The 19,413-nt window shown below is 45.3% G+C and overlaps 1 protein-coding gene across 3 annotated transcripts in view; it reads left to right on the forward strand.

Moving 5' to 3' along the window:
• The window catches only part of KIZ (kizuna centrosomal protein), a 69,235-nt gene that overhangs the window by 40,864 nt on the left and 8,958 nt on the right, over positions 1 to 19,413 (forward strand). For 2 of the 3 annotated variants that reach the window (XM_064145716.1, XM_064145715.1), the window contains exons 10-13: positions 807 to 971; positions 2,528 to 2,678; positions 5,101 to 5,260; positions 17,215 to 17,311. In XM_064145716.1, the coding sequence (XP_064001786.1) occupies positions 807 to 971; positions 2,528 to 2,678; positions 5,101 to 5,260; positions 17,215 to 17,311 (573 nt within the window). Of the gene's footprint in view, positions 1 to 806; positions 972 to 2,527; positions 2,679 to 5,100; positions 5,261 to 13,584; positions 13,833 to 17,214; positions 17,312 to 19,413 lie in introns of those variants that run through there. The other variant, XR_010302746.1, reaches the window with a different exon arrangement.

The raw sequence follows: 19,413 nt of genomic DNA on the forward strand, positions 1-19,413 counted from the left end.
ACAAATATTGCCAGTTGCTAAGAGGTCTGCCTCCTCTTCCACCGTGTCGATGTCATCTGGAAGCTGCAATAGGGTGCACAGAACTGCGGACCCAAATGATTCCCACAATTGCTTGCTCCTGCTTTTTGCAGCCTTGCCCCACAGATTCCTTAGGGGAAGTAAATGCTTGTTTCCAAGAATAAGAGCTGCTGTGATTTACTGAGATACACAACAACCAGAAAAAAAGTGATTTCTACTTCAGGGTAAAAGAGCAAAGAGAATCACCAAGCCCCATGTGTTAACAGACCCAGGGGCAGAGAGCTCTCACCGTCCTTCCACAGCACCAACCCTTAACTACAAAAACTGGAAACAGCTTTGTAATTTCCTTTCAAATTACATGTCAGCATCCATAACCTAGGGTTCTGTTAGGCACCTGATGGTTAGAGGATTCCTAGGGAGTTAGGAGGTTCCCAGCCCAACCTGACATCTCCAGCCTGCTACTGGAGGTGGGTTCCTGTGACGTAGTGGCTCTGACCGTGGTGTGGCTGGGGCTGCCTGGTCAAGAAGCAGTTTTGCTGAGTGGCCATGCACAGGTTTTCCTCTCTCTGCCAAAAAGCAAAGGCGGGAGAGCAAACCTGACCTTTTCTAAGCGCTGGCTTTGACCTCCCTCTTCTGTTCTACATCTTTGGTGGGCATCTGTTTCTCCCTCTGGGCTGTCCCACCAGTTATCCCATTAGTTAGAAGTGTTGCAGATTCTGCTTCCAGCCCAGTGCTGGCTGTGTGGGCTTTGAATAAACCTTGCATGCAATACCTGCTTTATTTTGTAGCTTTTGTCACCGAGCTGACAGCCTGAAAGAAGATGACCTTGAAGCATGCGAAGCAGTCGTCCTTCATCAGCTGCAGGCTTTATTGCAAAGCAAGCTGAATGGAGGCCTCCTACCTGAGGAAACACTTGATGCTAAAGGTACAGCGCTGGATGAAAAGCAAACCAGGTATCACCAACACAAAACTTGGGTGTGGATGTGATAATAAACATTCTTTTCTTTCCTCCTCAAGTCAGCTCTACTTCTGTGGTGCAGAGAAAGGAGCCCGGGGCCGAATCTCTGATCGCACTGGACAATAAAGATGTCTCAGTGTTGATCTGTACACATCTTGACAGCAGCTGTGCGACTTGAAATTAAAACGTTAAGCAAATTGATTTACTTTCCCTTTCATTGGCTTATTTACTTATTCTGGCCAAGTCCTCTCAGCCTCCCCTAGCCCACAGCATATCACACCCCAGGCTGCTCTGGCAGGGAAGGAAACATATTAACTGCAGTGATCTCTCAGCCAGTAATTTCTGTGATCTTCATTGTGAGTCTCAGGCATGTAAGGATGAGGAATGTTATTTTGAGAAGAAAATTATGCTTCTGTGAAGCAGATGATACATATAGCCTTTAAAAACAATAAACCACAGTTATTCAAAATGATTTTTTTCTTTTCCTATGTATGTGCCACAAGGACAAGTGAGAACTGATTTGTTGGGTGGTTTTTTAGGTCTCCTTAATACAGTAATGAAAGAATGGAAATTGTTTTCTTACTTAGCTTCTGTCTAGACCTTCCTCCCTGTTAGAGGCTCAGCAGTGCTCAAGTGTTAGCAGGATCTGGGCACTTGTGAGCACTGAAGAATGGTCTATTTAGCTATACCTGGTTCTCCTCATGAGGCTGATATGCCTGCAAGCACTAATACCTTGTTGTATCTCCTGAATGGTTTCTTGGGGACAAACACTTGTGGAGTTAATTGGAATTCACTCCTCTGTTTGTGAAACTTCATTGGAGCAACTGGAAAAACAAACATCTTTGGCAAACAATGTAGCAGCATTTATATTTTCTGTGTTCAAAAGGCATTTTTGCTCAAAAATAATAAAGAATTCTGGGCAAGGGGAAAAAAAAAAAAGCCTAACATGCCTGGGAAGTGGATGTCCAGCAGAGCTTCTGATGGAGTGAGTAAGGTCTGCCCAAAGGTGAGAACGGGAGCTGCAGATAAGATTTTGACTCCTGAGTGTCAGGACAGACCTAGGGGAGAGATGTGATGATTGGTCCTGCTCATCCTCCCTATGTCTGCAGGAGTCACAGATGACTCCATTCACTTCTACTTCCAACACTTTTAAAGAGAGAGTGGCAATTAAGGGCAAAATGTGGTGGCTTTTCCTTGATTTTTTTTCAAGGATTGGGCCTTAACCACATCCCTGAGCAACTTCTATTTCAACACTCTCATTGCCAAGAACTTCCTCCTGATGTCCAGCCTAAATCTCCCCTTCTCCAGTTTCAAACCATTGCCCCTCGACCTATCACTACAATCCCTTCTAAATAGTCTCTCTCCTGCCTTCCTGTAGATTCCCTTCAGATACTGAAATGTAGTTATAAGGTCTCCCCAGAGTCTTGTCTTCTACATTTCAGTCTCTGCTGCCTGCTGACTCATTTATCCAGAGGAAGGTGGGGCGTGGTGCTTGTGTGAGCCCTGTGTATGTGGTGTGTCCTGCTAATGGTGCTTGGGTTTGCTCCTCAGGCCACTTCTCCTGTGGGACATGGATGTGCTGCAGACTCGACTGAGCCACCATGCCTTCTTTTTGAAAAAGCACCAGGTTCAGCTCTCGGCAGAAGTGGCAGGGATGTTTGACAGCCTGCTGGCTTCCAGTGAGACACTGCAGGATGGCCAGGTAGGCACTTGGATCTAACAACATCTAGATAATCACAGCTACAGATTGATTTGCACCTGAACAGTGAGACCAGCCCAGTGCCACTTAACACAATTCAGCCTGGGGGCTTCAAGGGGAAAAGCAGGCAGTCTCTGCTCATGAGTCAGCCTTGGAGATGGTTGGGTGGTAAGGAGAGCCCTCCTCTGGGCTTGCTCCAACATATGGGCCATCCCCATATGAAACCCACGTGAGCAAGCCTTTTTAGTGTAAAAAATGCCTTAAATTACAGGCAGGATTGACAAGTCTTGACTATCAAAAGAAACTGATTCCTGCTTAGGAGCTTATCCCTCTGGTGCTTTGCCTACCAACCTGCATTATTAACATCCAAGCAGGCATATGCTACTACTGCCAAATATAAGCAGTCACTGTGAACTCTTAATGCTGTAACTGATCCAGGCAGAAGGAAGGATCCCATCAGGAGAACCAGAGCTTGGTGAATGGTCATAGGGGCAAAAGTAGCTCCAGGCTGGCCAACGTCTCCGTCCAGGTGCAGAGACTTATTTTTGTGGGAGCATAGCTCTGAAAAAAGCATTCAAGACCACTGCTTCCATAGCCAAGAGACTATCCCTGCTGCCCGCAAAATGTGTTCCTACCACACCAGTGCCCTAAGGCTATGCCACAGCCACAGGAACCATACCCAGTTTCCTTAACATGGGAAAGATCCAGGAGAGAAGATTGACTTGCAGTAAGACTTAAGAGAATAGAAGACAGACACAATTTAGGAGTAAGAGATAAGAGCCAGGTGGACAGGCACACTCTTTGGACTACTGGAATGAGTGAGATGCTGAAGGCACTGGAGAAGGTGGACCTGCTGGTCGTCACCAAACCTCCATGGACCAAACACATTGATGGGGAAGAAACTGTTCTGTTTGTACAGTCAGGAACTCAAAAGCTCGTCCTGCACCTCCACCTTGCTGCCTGGCCCTACAGTGTCATCAGCCAGTGGGGTTATTCACAGAGCTTTAAGCATTCAGAGAAAGAAGTCATCAACATAGGGCAAAAAGTTCAGACTTTGGAGTGGTAAATAATTCAGATCCTTGGGTGCAGATCACTTCTGAGTTTGCTGCTACATTGTGTAAATGTTGTACAGGAGCAGCAGTTGCTTTACCATAATGGCTGTTGTGTAATCTGTATTGATCTTCTTCTGTGCCACCTGCCTGGAAATGAGGAGTTTCACAGCAGGGGACGCAGCCTATCATTAGTTTTAATTGACTGGATCTACTTAATAGGTAATATAAGTGTTAAATGCAGGAATGTGTAGCAATAAACACATTATTATTGCCTATATTCGCCCATAAAGGTGATGTTATTAGGCTGTGACTTGGCGAAAGACTTTCCATGCTGTTATGGATTTATGTAGGATGCTTATCTGTCACCAGTGCTCCTCTCTTTTGAGGACAGAATGCAAATTACTTGTCCACGTACAGAGAAAGAAGTGATCAACTACCTCAAGTATTACATTTTCATTACATTTCAAATGCTACTACACCCAGAACATCATGGAATCATTAAGGTTGGAAAAGACCTTTAAGATTATCATGTCCAACCAGAAATACAGCTAAGCAGTTGAAACTGCTTTATGTTTCCTCATTAACAATTAGAGGAAAAAATACTTCTTGTAAGTAGTCACTGGGAACAGAGCATGAGACCAGCTTGTGATTAGCAGGCTGCCTGGCAGATACGTAGATTGAATTGGATTGGAAATGACCCTCAAAGGTCATCTTGTCCAACTCCCCTGCAGGCAGCAGGGACATATCAAGTCTCATCTTCAGTGTCTCCAAGGACAGGGCCTCAACCCTAGGCAACTTGTTCCAGTATTTCACCATTCTCACTGTGCAGAGCTTCTCTCTGCTGTCCAACCTCAATCTCCCCTGCTTCAGTTTCAAACCATTGCCCCTGATCCTATCGCTACAAGCTCTTCTAAACAATCCTTCCTCAACCTTCCTGTAGAGCCCCTTTAGATATTGAAATATAGCTCTAAGGTCTCCCCAGAGCCTTCTCTTCTCCAGACTGGACAGCCCCAATTCTTTCAGCCTGTCTTCACATCAGAGGGCTGAAGAACCTCTCCTAATCTTTGTGGTCCTCCTTTGGACGTGCTCCAGGAGATACACTGGATCACAGATGCTTTCTGTTTTACTTACCCGAAACACATGAGACAGGAAATGGTGAGAACTTCCAGAATAACCTTGTGATTAAAAGAGTAACTCAAAGTTTGTGTCACTTGAAGGCAGAACACAATTCTTGACCTAACAGTGACTTAACTCTGAGGTGATGTAACAAAGCCACCCTGGAAACAGATAACACCATGAAGAATAGATTGGCCTAAATGTACATTGGAAGGATAATGGGGACCTGGCTATTTTTATTCTTTTTAATGCTGCAGGCTCTCCCAGCGTTGAGAGAGGTGTTTCAAGAAGAGCATGGGGATAGGTCATCTCTTCAGGGTAATGAATCATCTTACAGCTTGCCAGCGATTCCAAATGACAGCAGCAAAATAAAGCCGGCAAAACAGGCCCCCGGGCTCGACAGCGCTGGAGGAAAAGGTAACAAGTGTTGGAAGGTCTGGCTGGGTACTCAGTGTTCTTCTATAGATCTGTGTGTTTTATGCACAGCTGCAGGATGCTGTGGTGTAGTGACAGGTGAATTAATGTGCGTTAGTAATGAACTTTAGTTTTTTTTCCTGTATCTTGGTCATGTTTGTCATTCACAGGCTCATAGGATGGCAGGGGTTGGAAGGGACCCAAAGAGATCGAGTCCAACCCCCCTGCCAGAGCAGGACCACACAACCTAGCTCAGGTCACACAGAAACCCATCCAGACAGGCCTTGAAAGGCTCCAGAGAAGGAGATTCCACAGCCTCTCTGGGCACCCTGTGCCAGTGCTCTGTGACACTTCTAGTCAAGAAGTTCCCCCTTGTGTTGAGGTGGAACCTCCTGTGCTGCAGCTTCCACCCATTGCTGCTTGTCCTATCATAGGGAGCAAGTGAGAAATGCCTGTCCCCACCTTCTGACCCCCATCCCTCAGATAATTATAGACATTTATTAAATCCCCTCTCAGTCTTCTCTTCTCTAGACTGATCAGCCCCAGGTCCCTCAGCCTCTCCTCATCAGGCAGTGCTCCAGTCCCCTAATCATTCTTGTAGCCCTCCCTTGGACTCTGTCCCTCTGTGATGGTTTGGGTGTTACCCACCCCCACACACTTTAGAAGTACCCAACTAGACTCAGCTGGCTCTGGGAATATAAATGAAGCTATTTACAGCTAGCACAGCTGCTAAGTAAGCAGCTATTTACAATATATACAGTTATATACAGAAAGATACAAAGTAAAAGGTAATACAGAAACACAACAGCCCTCCCAGAAACCTGAGTCCCCAGGAGGGGCTCTCAACCACCCCTGCACCTTCCCCCTGCCCCTGTCAACCTTACCCCAGTCCTAAGGAAGAATAGAGGTTCAGCCAAGAGGTTAAGAAGCAAAGGTGAGTGGAAGGTGAGGTTAGGGAGATGCAGCTCAGCCAGAGCCCAGCCTGAGAGTGCAGACAAAATGGTGAGAGTGTTGTCTAATGTTTGCTTTCTTCTTCTTCAGCAAGACTCTGAGGGGAGCAGACATCACCATTGTTTTCCTTTCACAGCCTATAGTCTACTTTTTCTCACCAAAACATTCTAGCCTGCTTCAAACTAGCACACCCTCTTTAACTGGGGAGCCCAAAACTGAACACATTACTCAAGATGAGTTCCCACCATTCCTGTTAACTCTTCAAATGAGTGATGCCTTTTGTGACTGTGTTTTTAATGCAAGATAGTAGTGAGCCTTGTGGCTATTAAAACCAGATCTCTAGGTGCACTTGCATCTAGAAATTATCTACACTGTAGGAATTGTAGGGTGTAGTCATTGCCTTTTAGTATAGAGTCAGACTACAAACCAGCATGACAAGGTAGGTGGCTTTGCCCCTCTACTCTGCTCTCATAACACCCCACCTGGAGTACTGTGTCCAGTTCTGGTACCCCCAACATAAGAGAGACATGGAGCTGCTGGAGTGAGTGGGTCCAGAGGAAGGCCACAAAGATGATCAGAAGACTGGAGAACCTCCCCTGTGGGGACAGGCTGCAAGAGTTGAGACTGTTCAGCCTGGAGAAAACAGGGAGAGGAAAACTTTATAGTGGACTCCCAGTACCTGAAGCGGGGCTACAGGGAGGCTTGGAAGGAACTTCTTACAGGGGTGTGTTGTCATAGGATGAGAGAGAATGGACTGAATCTTTGAGGGCAGATTTAGACTGGATTTTAGAGAGAAATTCTTTACAGCGAGGGTGGGAAGATACTGGAATAAGTTGCTCATGGAGGTCATGGATGCCCCCTCCCTGGAGGTGTTCAAAGCCAGGCTGGATGAGGCCTTGAGCAACCTGATCTAGTGAAAGGTGTCCCTGCCCATGGGAGGGGAGTTGGAATGAGATGATCTTTAAGATCCCTTCCAACCCAGACCATTCTGTGCTTCTATGAAATCCAAAAGGGTTGATGCTGAGGGAAGATGTGTGATGCTGCTTCAGACCTGAGAGGTGAACACACTTGTAAGAACCCAGTTAATTTCTACAGATAAGTAATCCAGTAGTCTGGTGACTTGCTCAGCCTGCTATCAGAGCACCCCTCACATCAAAGCCCACCAGAGCTAGGCAGTTAGGTCACACTGCTCTTTACACAGCAACTGTAAGTAAACTGCTTCAGGCCTCCTAAATTCACACAACTTTAATCCACGGAGGAGAGAGAGACTTTGATTTAAGCTAATTTTCTGCCATTGGTATGATAAATGCTGCTGCTGTCAGGCTGCTGGAGGAAACCACAGAGTTACTGTGGGTTGTTTGTTTCTCAAATCCCATTGGGTCTTAAATAATTTAAGACATTTGGTTAGCTTGTCCTTTGGCAGCTACAGAGAGACAGGGCAGCCTTGCATGCGAGGCGAGTTCACAGTAGGCGCCTCTTTTAAGAAGGGTAATGGATAGTTTAGATCAATAAACAAGAGATAACAAAAGTGAAAAATTAAAGGGAGTAGGGCTTGAAAGCAAACAAACCAGTCTGATCACTGCCACTTTGAAATGTGTTTCATTATGGTGCCTTCACATCCAGAAGTCACAAGCTGGTGCAAAGATGAGAGCAAGGAGGAAAGCACGGTCAAAAAGATTCCTATAACAGGTAAAAGCAGTGTGGCTGCATATTAACCTTGAATCCAGCGTTCAACTCGATTATATAATCAAAACATGGCATTTCAGTGCCTTGGGGAGGCTAATAGTGAGTAAATTCAGCTAGTGCATACTGAGCAGAAAGATGAAACGTTAGCGTTCTTAAAATCCACGCTCGTGTTAAGGTAAGCTGAGATGGAAAGTTACCAGTGCCTGTTTAATTCCTCATAATCATGTCCCACATTTAAACCATGTGAATATCCTGTCATTTAGCTTTTCAGCTTCCACCATTGGTGTTACAAAGGTCACTCTCCATGGGGAAGATCCAGTAATTATATGGCAAACTACAGATGTTTCTGATTTTCCTTCTTTTCTCTCCTCCAGTAATTGAATCCGTATCATTAGAATAAGCAGAGGGGAGAAAACCCTGCTAGCCACGAAGCCAGGTCTTTGCTTCTGCCCCACAAGCTGCCTGATAACAACATTTGTAGCAATAAGGGGTTTTATCAAGACGGATTCAGATCCTCCTGCAGCGGATGTGATGTGTGAGGCTCGCTCAGGGTCCTGAGACATAGCTGCTTTTCAGTCCTGGGGTGTCAATAACACATTAGCATTCAGGGCAGGGCTCTGCAGGAGGCTCAATTTGGTTTTCACTGATTTCCTGAGGCTGCTTCCTTAAATGTTGATGTTGGGCTAAATATTGATGCGGGTGGCTCTCTCTGGCAGCTGTGAGGGCATCTGCTTATGCAATACTTTCCTGCTCTTTTATGGCTTCAACATCACCTGTCTTTGGGAAAGCAATTAATTTCTGTACAGAGGTTTTCCTCTGCTGCTTGAGAAGCCTAATTTGCAGCTGAAATAGAAAAATGTGCCTCTTGTATTCCTGAATTATACTGCAGCAATAGCAGTCTTGTGTTAGCCTAGGAAAATTTACATTTACTTTCCTTTTTTTCCACATCAAGTAGAATGCTTTCCATTTTTCTGCTTCTTCAAATATCACTCAGTCACACACAGCAACCAATTTGAGATCATGAATTCATAGAACCATGGAATTGCTTTGCTTGGAAAAGCCCTCTAAGATCATTGAGTCCAATCACTGACCCAGCACCACCATGGCTGTTAAACCATGTCCCCAAGTGCCATGTCCACACATTTCCTGAACACGTCCAGGGATGGTGACTCCACCAACTCCCTGGCAGCCTGCTCCAACATCTGACCGCTCTTTCAGGTACCCGAAGTAGGCTACAAGAAAGAGGGGGAGGGACTTTCTACATGGGCTTGTTGTGATAGGATGAGAGGGGATGGATTGGAGCTTGAGAAGGGCAATTTTAGACTGGAAGAAATTCTTGACGGTGAAGGTGGTGACACATCAGAACATGTTGCTCTGGGAGGTTGTGGATGTCCCTCCCTGTAGGTGTTCAAGGCCAGGTTGGAATGAGGCCTTGAGCAACCTCTTTCAACCCTGACAATTCTGTGCTTCTGTACTAGTGGAAGATGTCACTGCTTATGGCCAGGGGTGTTGGAAGAGGATGATCCCTTCCAACCCAAACTAGTCTGTGAATCTATGCTGAGCCAGGTTGGGAGTGCTGACTTGCTCCCAACTAATGCCATCATAGATCCTCTGGTTTGTTTTTTAAGGCGAATGCTGCTGCTTGAGTTTGGATTTCTGTAGCTGCCAAAGCTTTTGGTTTGTTTCTCTGCACCTTGCATTCATGCCTTAGCAGAACTGATTTTAACTATGGTTTTGCATACCAATTTGTCAGTGAATTCTGCTGCAGTTTTTTTCTGCTGGGCACTCTGATGGTGCATGTGGCTGGCTGCTGTTAGAGGTCAGTCAGGTGAAAGCCTGGCCAGGATAGGCAATATTCCCCTTCCTCTTTTGTTCTCTACCCTTCTAATTCGACAGCCATGCAAATACTACCTGCACTTTCTGTCTGTAATAATACTGAGAAGCTCTCCCAGCACACTGAGCCCAGGAAACTTGAGTGTAAAATCCGCTCCTCCTCAGCCTGCATTATTTACTCTTTTGTGGCAGCATGTTTCTCAGTTGCCCATGGCCACATTGTCTCTCACAGGCTTTTCACATCTCACTTAAAAGCAAAGTTGCTCCTTTGAGATGTGTTTCATCCTCAGCCCGTGATCTTCTCTGGGCTTCTTGTTCTCTTCTGGCTCCTTGCTCTTCCAGCCTGTCACTTTTTTGCTCATTATTTGCTGTGGACTGGTTGTGGAGCTGTGAAATTTTTCTGTGCCTAAAAGAGAGGCTGCATCTTTGTGTGCTGTCTTTGGGGCTCAGATAACTTCTTTGAGGGTTTGGCTTTCTGTTCTTAGATGAACTAATATTTAGTGTCCATTCTATAAGCAATCATTTTGCTGGACAACTTTTTCTAAGCTTAAGTGTTACAAATTTTAGGTCTTTTTTAGTACTTGCTGCACCCTTTGAGGACGTTAAGTGTTGATTTGAAATACTGGAAGCATTGAGGTTTTAGGGTGTTGATGGACTTCATTGTGAGAAGTGGGTGGATGTGCTTCTGAGCAGCCTTCTGTGATACCACAAGCCTCCAAATACTGACTTCTAGTATTCTGTAAATGTTCTATAAGTATTTGTATTCTTCCTTTAACTCCTGTAGAGGGAGAGAAAGGGGACAGCTGGGTGGCTTTAGAGGAAAAAGGCTTTAGATTGGTAGCTGGTGTGGTCATAAGGGGGAATATCTAACTGCTGGAGCAGGTCCAGAGGAGGCCATGAAGATGATCAGAGCCCTGGAGCACCTGCCCTGTGGGAACAGGCTGAGAAAGTGGGAGGCTGTTCAGCCTGCAGAAGGGAAGACTCCAAGGAGACCTTAGAGCAGCCTTTCAGTACCTGAAGGGGACCTACAAGAAAGCTGGGAAGGGACTTTTTACAAGGCCTTACAGTGATAGGGTGAGAGGAAATGGATTGAAGCTTGAGGAGGGCAGATTTAGACTGGATGTTAGAAAGAAATTCTTGACAGTGTGGCTGATGTGGCACTGGAACAGGTTGCCCAGGGAGGTTGTGGCTGCACCCTTCCCGGAGGTGTTCCAGGCCAGGCTGGATGAGGTCTTGAGCACCTGGTGTAGTGGGAGTTGTCCCTGCCCATAGCAAGGCGGTTGGAACTAGGTGATCTTTAAGATCCTTTCCAACCCAAACCATTCTGTAAACCTCTGGTGTGCAGTGGCCCTTAGCCTGTATTGGTACTTGAAACCACTCAGGGAAGGACTGACTACACCCACAGCTTCTCCAAACAGGCTTGGACTGAAGCATTGGCTGAGGTGTTCCCATCAGTGGCAAGCTATCCAGAGCCAGCTGTGGAGACATAGAGGCAGCGTAGCTGATGGCATAGAGGTAGTTCCTTTTCTATAGCCTTGTCCTAATCTTGTGGAAGGCCACGTTGTGATAACTGACTTGACAAGGGTTCTCTCTGGTGTGCAGGTTCACCCGCAGATGAGTTAGCTATTAATAGCAATCTTGTCTTATAGCAGGTTGTGTGAGGATAGGGGAGGCTCCTCCATGCTCATTTCCTTCACAGATGCTTTGTTTTTTATCATGGTAGACCTGTGAAAGAAATTGTTCAGCTTTTTTCCCTGTTCCTGAGGCAAGAGAATAATGTGAGATTAGAAAGAAAGGATAAAATCTCTTCTTTTTTGTTTTGCTGGATGACTATTGAAGAGTCTCACTTACAAGTAGGAAGCTGCTGATTTTATTGAAGGGGCAGGCTTGTTAAATCTTTAACAAAACCAGATTCTCCTTCTCCCCTTCACTTGTGTCTTTGATGTAAATAAATGTTGAAGTACGTAAGAACAGTGTCACTTCTCCACTCATTGGACTTTGCTTTCACAGCATCTCGAGTGTTACCTTTCAGCTCCTCTCCAGGTAGAAAATGTCTAATGTAGAATTAGGGAGGGAAAACCCTCTTAAGAAAATAAAAAAGAAAAGCCCTCTTTCATGGCCTTGTGATAGCTAAAGGAGCACAAATGCAATTCTGCTTTCCTATTTTTAGGTCACCTTTAACGAGCCATTGATCCTGGCAGTATTCTTCCCGTGCCTACACATCCTTCCTGGTGAGGTCCTCCTTTGAGCTTGCAGTTAAAAGGTTCCTGAGGTTCTACTTGCAGTGTGCTAATAAAGGTGTTAGTAAGTGCGCCAGACTTTCCTCTTGGTTTCTTATCAACCCAATCATAACTGCTCTGGTGGAACAATGTTCATCCTACAGTGATGAATTGCTGTTGTGGTCTGGAAGAACCTTGGCCTACCATGAGGCAATGCAGTTTTCTTCAATCAGTTTGGATTCTGCACTCTGATAGGTGATTTTTTTTTGTGGTGTTCAACCTGAATTCCTGGTTGGACATCAGGAGGAAGCTCTTTGCAGTGAGAGTGGTGAAATGCTGGAACAGGTTGCCCAGGGATGTGGTTGAGGCCTTGTCCCCAGAGACATTCAAGGTCAGACTTGGTGTGGCCCCAGGCAGCCTGCTGACTGCAGGGAGGTTAGACAAGATGGGCTTTGAGAGTCCCTTCCAACCCAATGCAATCTGTGAAAGACCTCAGTGTCTTTTTATAGTTAGGAATTCTGGGTGAAAATTCTTCTGCCATCTTTAAACAGCAGCAGCAGCTTCTAGAAGTTTTCTCACTGAATGTCTTGCTGCACCGGAGCATCCCAAGCCTGCTAGACATACAGATGTCTGCTTTGGAGAGGACAGCATCATATGCTGGTATATTGTGATAAGAGAATTTATCTTTTATTATTTATTTATTTAAAGGAAGGGGGAGAGATTTGCTGGTATTTGACCTACTTCTGAATGCTGGTTACTGCAGTGTTCTGTCAGGTTTTAATTTAAAGATCTCTTCCATCTGTTTGTTCTCCAGAGAGCAAATCCTTCTGTTGGATTTGCAGGTAGCCTTTATCTTCTCTCTGTAGGCAAGATATTTGCTTTACTGCAGGGAAAACGTGCATGAGAGCCTGTGTACAGCCAGCACTCGCACCTCTGGTCCCAAGGCAGAGGTGTGCCCTGTGTGCTGACACTGGCACAGCAGCTGATAGACCACCTTTAATCCCTCTACCTCTTCCTAAGTTATCAGCAAGCATAGCAATTAGTATAAAAGTAATGGAGGAGCTTGTTCAAATTCAAAGTTTCTCTGAGCACAAGCCATTGTTAGTTGGCTATTTGCTATAGCAGCTACCAAACCTAGCGGTGAACGTGAGTGCAATAACTATTACCAAGGTAACTGTAGAAGTACACAGCTTGCAGGCTCCACTCACCCTGATAATATCCCTTTCAAGGCATTATTGGCTTTGAAGCCCAGTGACAGCTGAAATATCCAAGCTCCTAACTGTTTTATTAGTGATAAAAGCACACAGAAAAAGCTTTAGGTCCAGGCTCTCACTTTATGATTCATAGAACAGTCCGGGTTGGTAGGGACCTTGAAGATCACCCAGTTTCAACCCCTTGCCATGAGAAGGGACACTCTCCTCCAGACCAGATTGCTCATGGCCTCATCCAACCTGGCCTTGAACACCTTCAAGGAGGGGTCATCCATGACCTCCCTGAGCAACCTGTTCCAGTGTCTCACCACCCACACTGTCAAGAATTTCTTCCTGCTCTCCAGTCTAAATCTGCCCTCCTCAAGCTTCAATCCATTCCCTCTCACCCTATCACTATAAGCCCTTGTAAAAAGTCCTTTTCTTGTAGGTCCCCTTCAGGTACTGGAAGGCAGCTCTGAGGTCTCCTTTGAGCCTTCTCTTCTGCAGGCTGAACAACCCCAACTCTCTCAGCCTGTCCCCACAGGGGATATGCTCCAGCCTTGTGATCATATTGTGTATGAAGATGTAGATATGTGCCTGGGTTGGATCCTCTAAAGCACTTCTGTCCTTCAACTCTCTCTACCTGCATAGAGGATTATTGGTTCTTATTGGAAATAATGAGCTCTTCTGTGAGAGGTAATACAATTTGCAATGTGTAAATGCTGTTCATTATGAGGCCAAGGGTTTCTTATCTTGTCATTTGCAGAAAACCACATCACTTCTTTATCCACTGAGGTGTTTGGCTATAAATTGATAGATGCTGCAATGTAGGCCACAGAGAAAATCCCTTCCTTTCAGTTCTGTGCTGCTACAGCATGTCCTGGGTTAAAGATCACTTTGAGTGTGCAGCAAAACAAAATAATGGCAGTTCATTATGCAGCAACGTTGTGTTTTCTCCTGGAATTGTTGACTAATGAAGAAAACGACACCCATTTGTTCAGAACTGCATTGTAAAAGCTGACATGAAAGCTGCTTTCGTCCCTGATGGCTGCGGATGTGAAGTCGAAAAGCATGGAGTGTTTTTAATTAACAGTGGCATCGTAGAGCCTTTGCTAGTCCTGAGTGGAAGGAACAAGGCACCGGGAGGGCTGTGTCACCTGGGGCAGAGCAGCTCCTGTTCCACTGCAGCGTTGCCCCCATGATTTCATTAAGGACTTTGTGTTGTGAACATCCCAGCTTGAGTTTAAAGGCTAAGCTTTGTCGAGCTTGTTGAGTTGTCTGCACGTTCTGGGCTGGCTGTTCAGACTGAGTGAATGCTCAGTGCCCCATCCAGGCAGCTTCACCCTGCATGCCTGCATTGCTTCTGGGGAGTCTCTAGTGCACAAGAGCTGGTGATGTGCTGAAGCCACTGCTTCCAAACACTGCTTAGGAGAACAGCAAGCAGATGGCATCTGTCTTCTAGCAAGCATTTACTGAATTCAGATGGGAAGGGGGAGCTGCTTTTCTAGCAAAGCATTACAGGGCTGCTGTCAGGAGCTACAGCTTTCCTGCACTGCCCCAGCTTTCCTCTCACCTCTGCTCTGCCTCAAAGCACTGCTGCTCTCTGCTAGATGATTTCTGTGGCCTTGGCAATACTTTTGTCCAAGTTTTTCAGTCTGATGATATGCTTTAAACCCATCTTTGGTTCTCCCCCTGTTCTCCTCTCCTGCTTTCTCTGCTCAAGGGAAAAAAATATTTGTATTTCAGCATGATATGCCTGTCAGGGTCTCTAGCCCTGGCTGTTACAGCATGGCAAGTTCTGCTTCTGGTGAAACATATAACAGAAGCATGCTCCTCAGAGTAGAAGTGTCTTGAACTAAGCTGCATTTAACTTCAAACATGAGGACTGGTTTTATGAAGGAAACATACTGTGCAGTTGTGTGAGGAGCTAAGTGCTTAAGAGCTTTCTCTCCTGGCAGTGTATTTCTCGCATCATCTCTGCCCTCTGTGTTGCACCAAGTGCTGGTGCTTTCTGGCAGCCATGAAGCACACCTGCCTTGTGCCCAGGCTGGGCTGGTTTTGTCATCAGTGCTGCACATCTAGAAGCAGAACTCTTCCATACATGCTGTTGAAGGCCTGAGTGGGTGGACAGGTTGAATGGAGGTGATTGCTCAGCACACCAAGTCACCACACACTGACTACTTACACATCATCAAATGCTTTGTGGGTGCCACAGCCCAGAGGAATCACCAGAGCTGGTGTGCTCAGACAGATCCCGTGTTGCTGTAGGACATGTCGGATGTCAGTTGGCACAGAGGTGCTGGAGGGAAGCAACTGGAGTAATTGGCAAAGCAGTCTGATATAAACGAGGCAGAAGTGGGGATTGATAGCCCAGTGTTGTATTGTAACTGACAGGTAGAGCAAAGCTGGGCTCTGAAGGTCTTGAAGGTGAAGAACAAGTAGCTTGTGTTAACTGTTTGATGTTGTGCAGGAAGGGGAACCAGTGCAGGCACTGAAAGCATGGGGAAATGATCTTCACAGAATCACAGAATGTCAGGGGCTGGAAAGGACCTCGAAAGCTCATACAGTCCAACCCCCTGCCAGAGCAGGATCATGTAGACCAGATTACACAGGTATGTCCAGGCAGGTTTTGAATATCTCCAGAGAGGGAGACTCCACAATCCCCCTGGGCAGCCTGTGCCAGTGTTCTGTCATCCTCACAGAGAAAAAATTCCTCCTCATGTTTACATGAAACTTCCTATAGCTCAGCTTCCACCCATTGCCCCTTGTCCCGTCACTGGGCATCACTCAGCAGAGCCTGGCTCCATCATCTTGCCACTCACCCTTTACACATTGATAACCATTGCTGAGGTCACCCCTCAGTCTCCTCTTCTCCAAACAGCAGAGCCTCAGTCTCTCCTCATAAGAAAGATGTGCCATTCCCTTCATTGTCTTTGTGAGGCTGATGTGCATGCAAAAGCCATAAGGAAAGCTGCACAAGTGCTGTGGTTTGGGTTTAGTTTTGGTAGATCTGGCTAAGTCCTGGGTTTTGGAATGTCACCTGGAAGGTGTGTCAGGTATGCCTAGACGAGATATGGGCTCTGTGTCACACACGCATGCCATCTGAGGGCACACAGGTGCCACTGGGTTTTGTACACTTGCAGAATCCATGGCCTGTGGCATTCTGTTCTCCAGGTACAACTGGCTCTGTTCAAGGTTTTCCTGAGGTAGAGGAATGCTCTGCTGGAGCAAAGCAAGAGCAGAGCTTGTCTTCTCAGCCCCATTGTGTGCTGTGGTTTGTATCCATATCCTGAAAAACATACCTGTGCTAAGTGTTTTACTGCTGGAGGCGAAGCAGTTCCTGGGAATTATGACTTGGTTAGACAGACAATTAAAAGGGACAGTGTCCAAGATGTACAGAAACACTGAACTGGAATCAAGTGGGTAACAGGGCTTGTTATTTCAATACTATAAATACATGCAAAGTAGCCTTTTAAAGTGGGGTTTAAGCATTACATTCATTGGAAACAAGTGCAAAGATGAGCAATTGTATTGTTCCAGAAAATGAGTTAATTTACCTCTTCCTTTTCTTTAATCAATCAGATTGGAAAGGAGAGGCACAGACAGGGGTGAAAGTGTATGTAAAAGATTTAGAAATAATTGTGGTTGACTAAGTCATAAAAAACCCCAAGATTTGTCTCTCCCAAATGCAGCTCTGTTCCAAGAGAAGGGCTGAAAATATTTATGTGTTAAGTAATGTTGCAAATTGGAACTATCCAAAGTGATCTTCATTTAAGGGGAAGAAAATAAAAATAACCTTGCTTCCTGAGGAACTAAAATATATGAGAAGTTACAGCATGAACAAAGAAAAGGAGAAAGACCCCAGAAATCCTTTCAGTTGCCATGATTCAATATAGCCTTTACAAGAATCTCAGCTTTCTCCTAAAGTGAGGTAAAACACGCAGAAATGTCACTGTTCACAAGAAATCATAATCAGGGATCTTAAGTGATAGGGAGGGAGTCTTGTTTGCTGTGGTTTGAGCTGTGGGGAAGTGCAGTCACTGAATCTGAGAATTTGTTCCATGTTTTTACTTAACAGGTTGGGAGAGTGATAACAGTTCCAGATCTAAAGGAAGCCAAGAAATGCATTCACAAACCAGTTCTTCATCGAAGGAACGAAGTCCTCCCTTGTCAAGGTAAAGTTGTTACACCCAGTCCCATTTGAAAATGCTTCTGGGGAGTGAGAAATGCTGGCAGGGAAGGACTGAAACTCCTTGTTTAATTTTACTTTTTCAATGAGTCTAGGATTAAGGTTTGCATTTCTGTTTACCTAATAAAAACATCTTCAGCTTTGGTTGCACCTTACAAAATACTTGTGCCAAAGCCAGGTATTGTTTTGCAGCTGTTGTTTTCTCATTTTCAGACTCAATTGACATCTCAGTGAACCACAAATTAGCGTGTACAGCTGCTCTCAGTAGGGCTGCTCTCGGGCTAGACAATAGGACTTGTCAGGAAAGAGGCAGGCATGAAACGGAAAGTCCCAGAAATAAAGTGGTGGGGTTCTTCTTCCTCTATCTGAAATGTAAACGAGCTGTGACTAGATAATACTTCTCATGGCCTTAAGGTGTGTGGGAGTGTGTGTGTCATATTTGTTACTGAGGTATTTACACCATGTCTTTCTTGCCCTCAACTAAGCATGTTTAGTTAATGGTCTTACTTGTACCTAAAGGGGTTGGTTTGTTTTAAAAGAAGAAAAAAGTTGATCTGTGAATTTTCCTCAAGCTGCAGTAATTCCCATTGGGTCCCTGAGCCATTCTTTCAGATGTTTCTTGTACTCCTCGATGACCTGTAACAGCAATCAAAGAGCAGGAATCAAATTAGTTGTCAAGAAGCAGCAGAAAAAGGGATGTAACACAGCCATCTCATGGAATATTGTCCGGGCTTTAGATCTGATCTGCCCTTGTTAGAGCAGCCCAGCGAGTGGGTGCCGCAGCCACGAGGCTTCTGCCCTGGAAACTGCCATCAGTAGCCCTCAGGAAGAGGCTCAGAAGCAGCCTGATAAATGTTTAACTCCTCCTTTTTGTACCACATCACTCCTCCTGTAGCTTTGTTACACTGTCGTTAGTGAGGTCTGTCGTGATAGGAGAGACAGTTTCAATTCCACAAGTGGTATCCTGCTTTTTGGGTTAAAATAGTGGCAATTCTGTAACTCTCCTCAAGTACAGTAAAGACAGGTCAGGCTGTAGCACAAGAGGATTCATTCTTATGCTCAAAGTCTTCTTTTTTTCAATGTCTTTTTTTTCTTTCTTTTTAAACCTTCTGGAACTTTGATGTTCCAAGTCACGCTGCCTACTGCTGTGAAACACAAGGGTGCTCCCACAGATGAATTTTTAAATAAATGCTACCTTTTAGTCGTTCACTGAAGCCCAGGACAGCAGGAAAAAAAGAAGGGTCAGGCCCCAAGGAGCTTGCTTACAGCATCTGCATATGCAGAATTTAAAATGAACTATTTTTTGTTTAAGAAGAAAACGTCTCCAAAACTGTTTTCCCACTACTGGTGTTACACTGCTTGCTAACAATGTGCTTAAGTTCCTTCCACATTTTTCGTGTGGTTCAGGTTCATGAGGTGTGTGGGTTTGGGTGGGGATTTTTTTTTATGTTTTCAAACTATTTGTGATAGATTTTAGGGCAAAGTGAACATATTTTCAATGTCATACCTTCTAGTGCTGGGAAACAAGTGCACATCGTGTGCTGATCCACAATGATGATGCTTTGAAACAAATAATCCACTTCAAGTTAATCTAAATAAGTCAAAACCACTGCAGCCACCCCAAACATGAGGTTTATTGACATCTTGGCTCCGGCTTGGTTGCTTCTGCATTATTCAGGCACTGTTCATATGGTGTATGGGTTTGGCTTTTTGTATTACGTGCTGCGTAGGTTTTTTTATTGTTTTCACTTTATATGTAATGGATTTAAAAATCAAAAAATCAGCCAGGTTAGAAGAGACCTCCACAGTCACAGTATCACAGTATCACCAAGGTTGGAAGAGACCTCACAGATCATCAAGTCCAACCCTTTACCACAGTGCCCAAGGCTAGACCATGGCACCAAGTGCCACATCCAACCTTGCCTTGAACTGCCCCAGGGACGGCGACTCCACCACCTCCCCAGGCAGCCCATTCCAGTGTCCAATGACTCTCTCAGTGAAGAACTTTCTCCTCACCTCCAGCCTAAATTTCCCCTGGCGCAGCCTGAGGCTGTGTCCTCTTGTTCTGGAGCTGGCCACCTGAGAGAA

This window comes from Pogoniulus pusillus, chromosome 7 (genome assembly GCF_015220805.1).
Source record: "Pogoniulus pusillus isolate bPogPus1 chromosome 7, bPogPus1.pri, whole genome shotgun sequence".
Lineage (NCBI taxonomy): Eukaryota > Metazoa > Chordata > Aves > Piciformes > Lybiidae > Pogoniulus > Pogoniulus pusillus.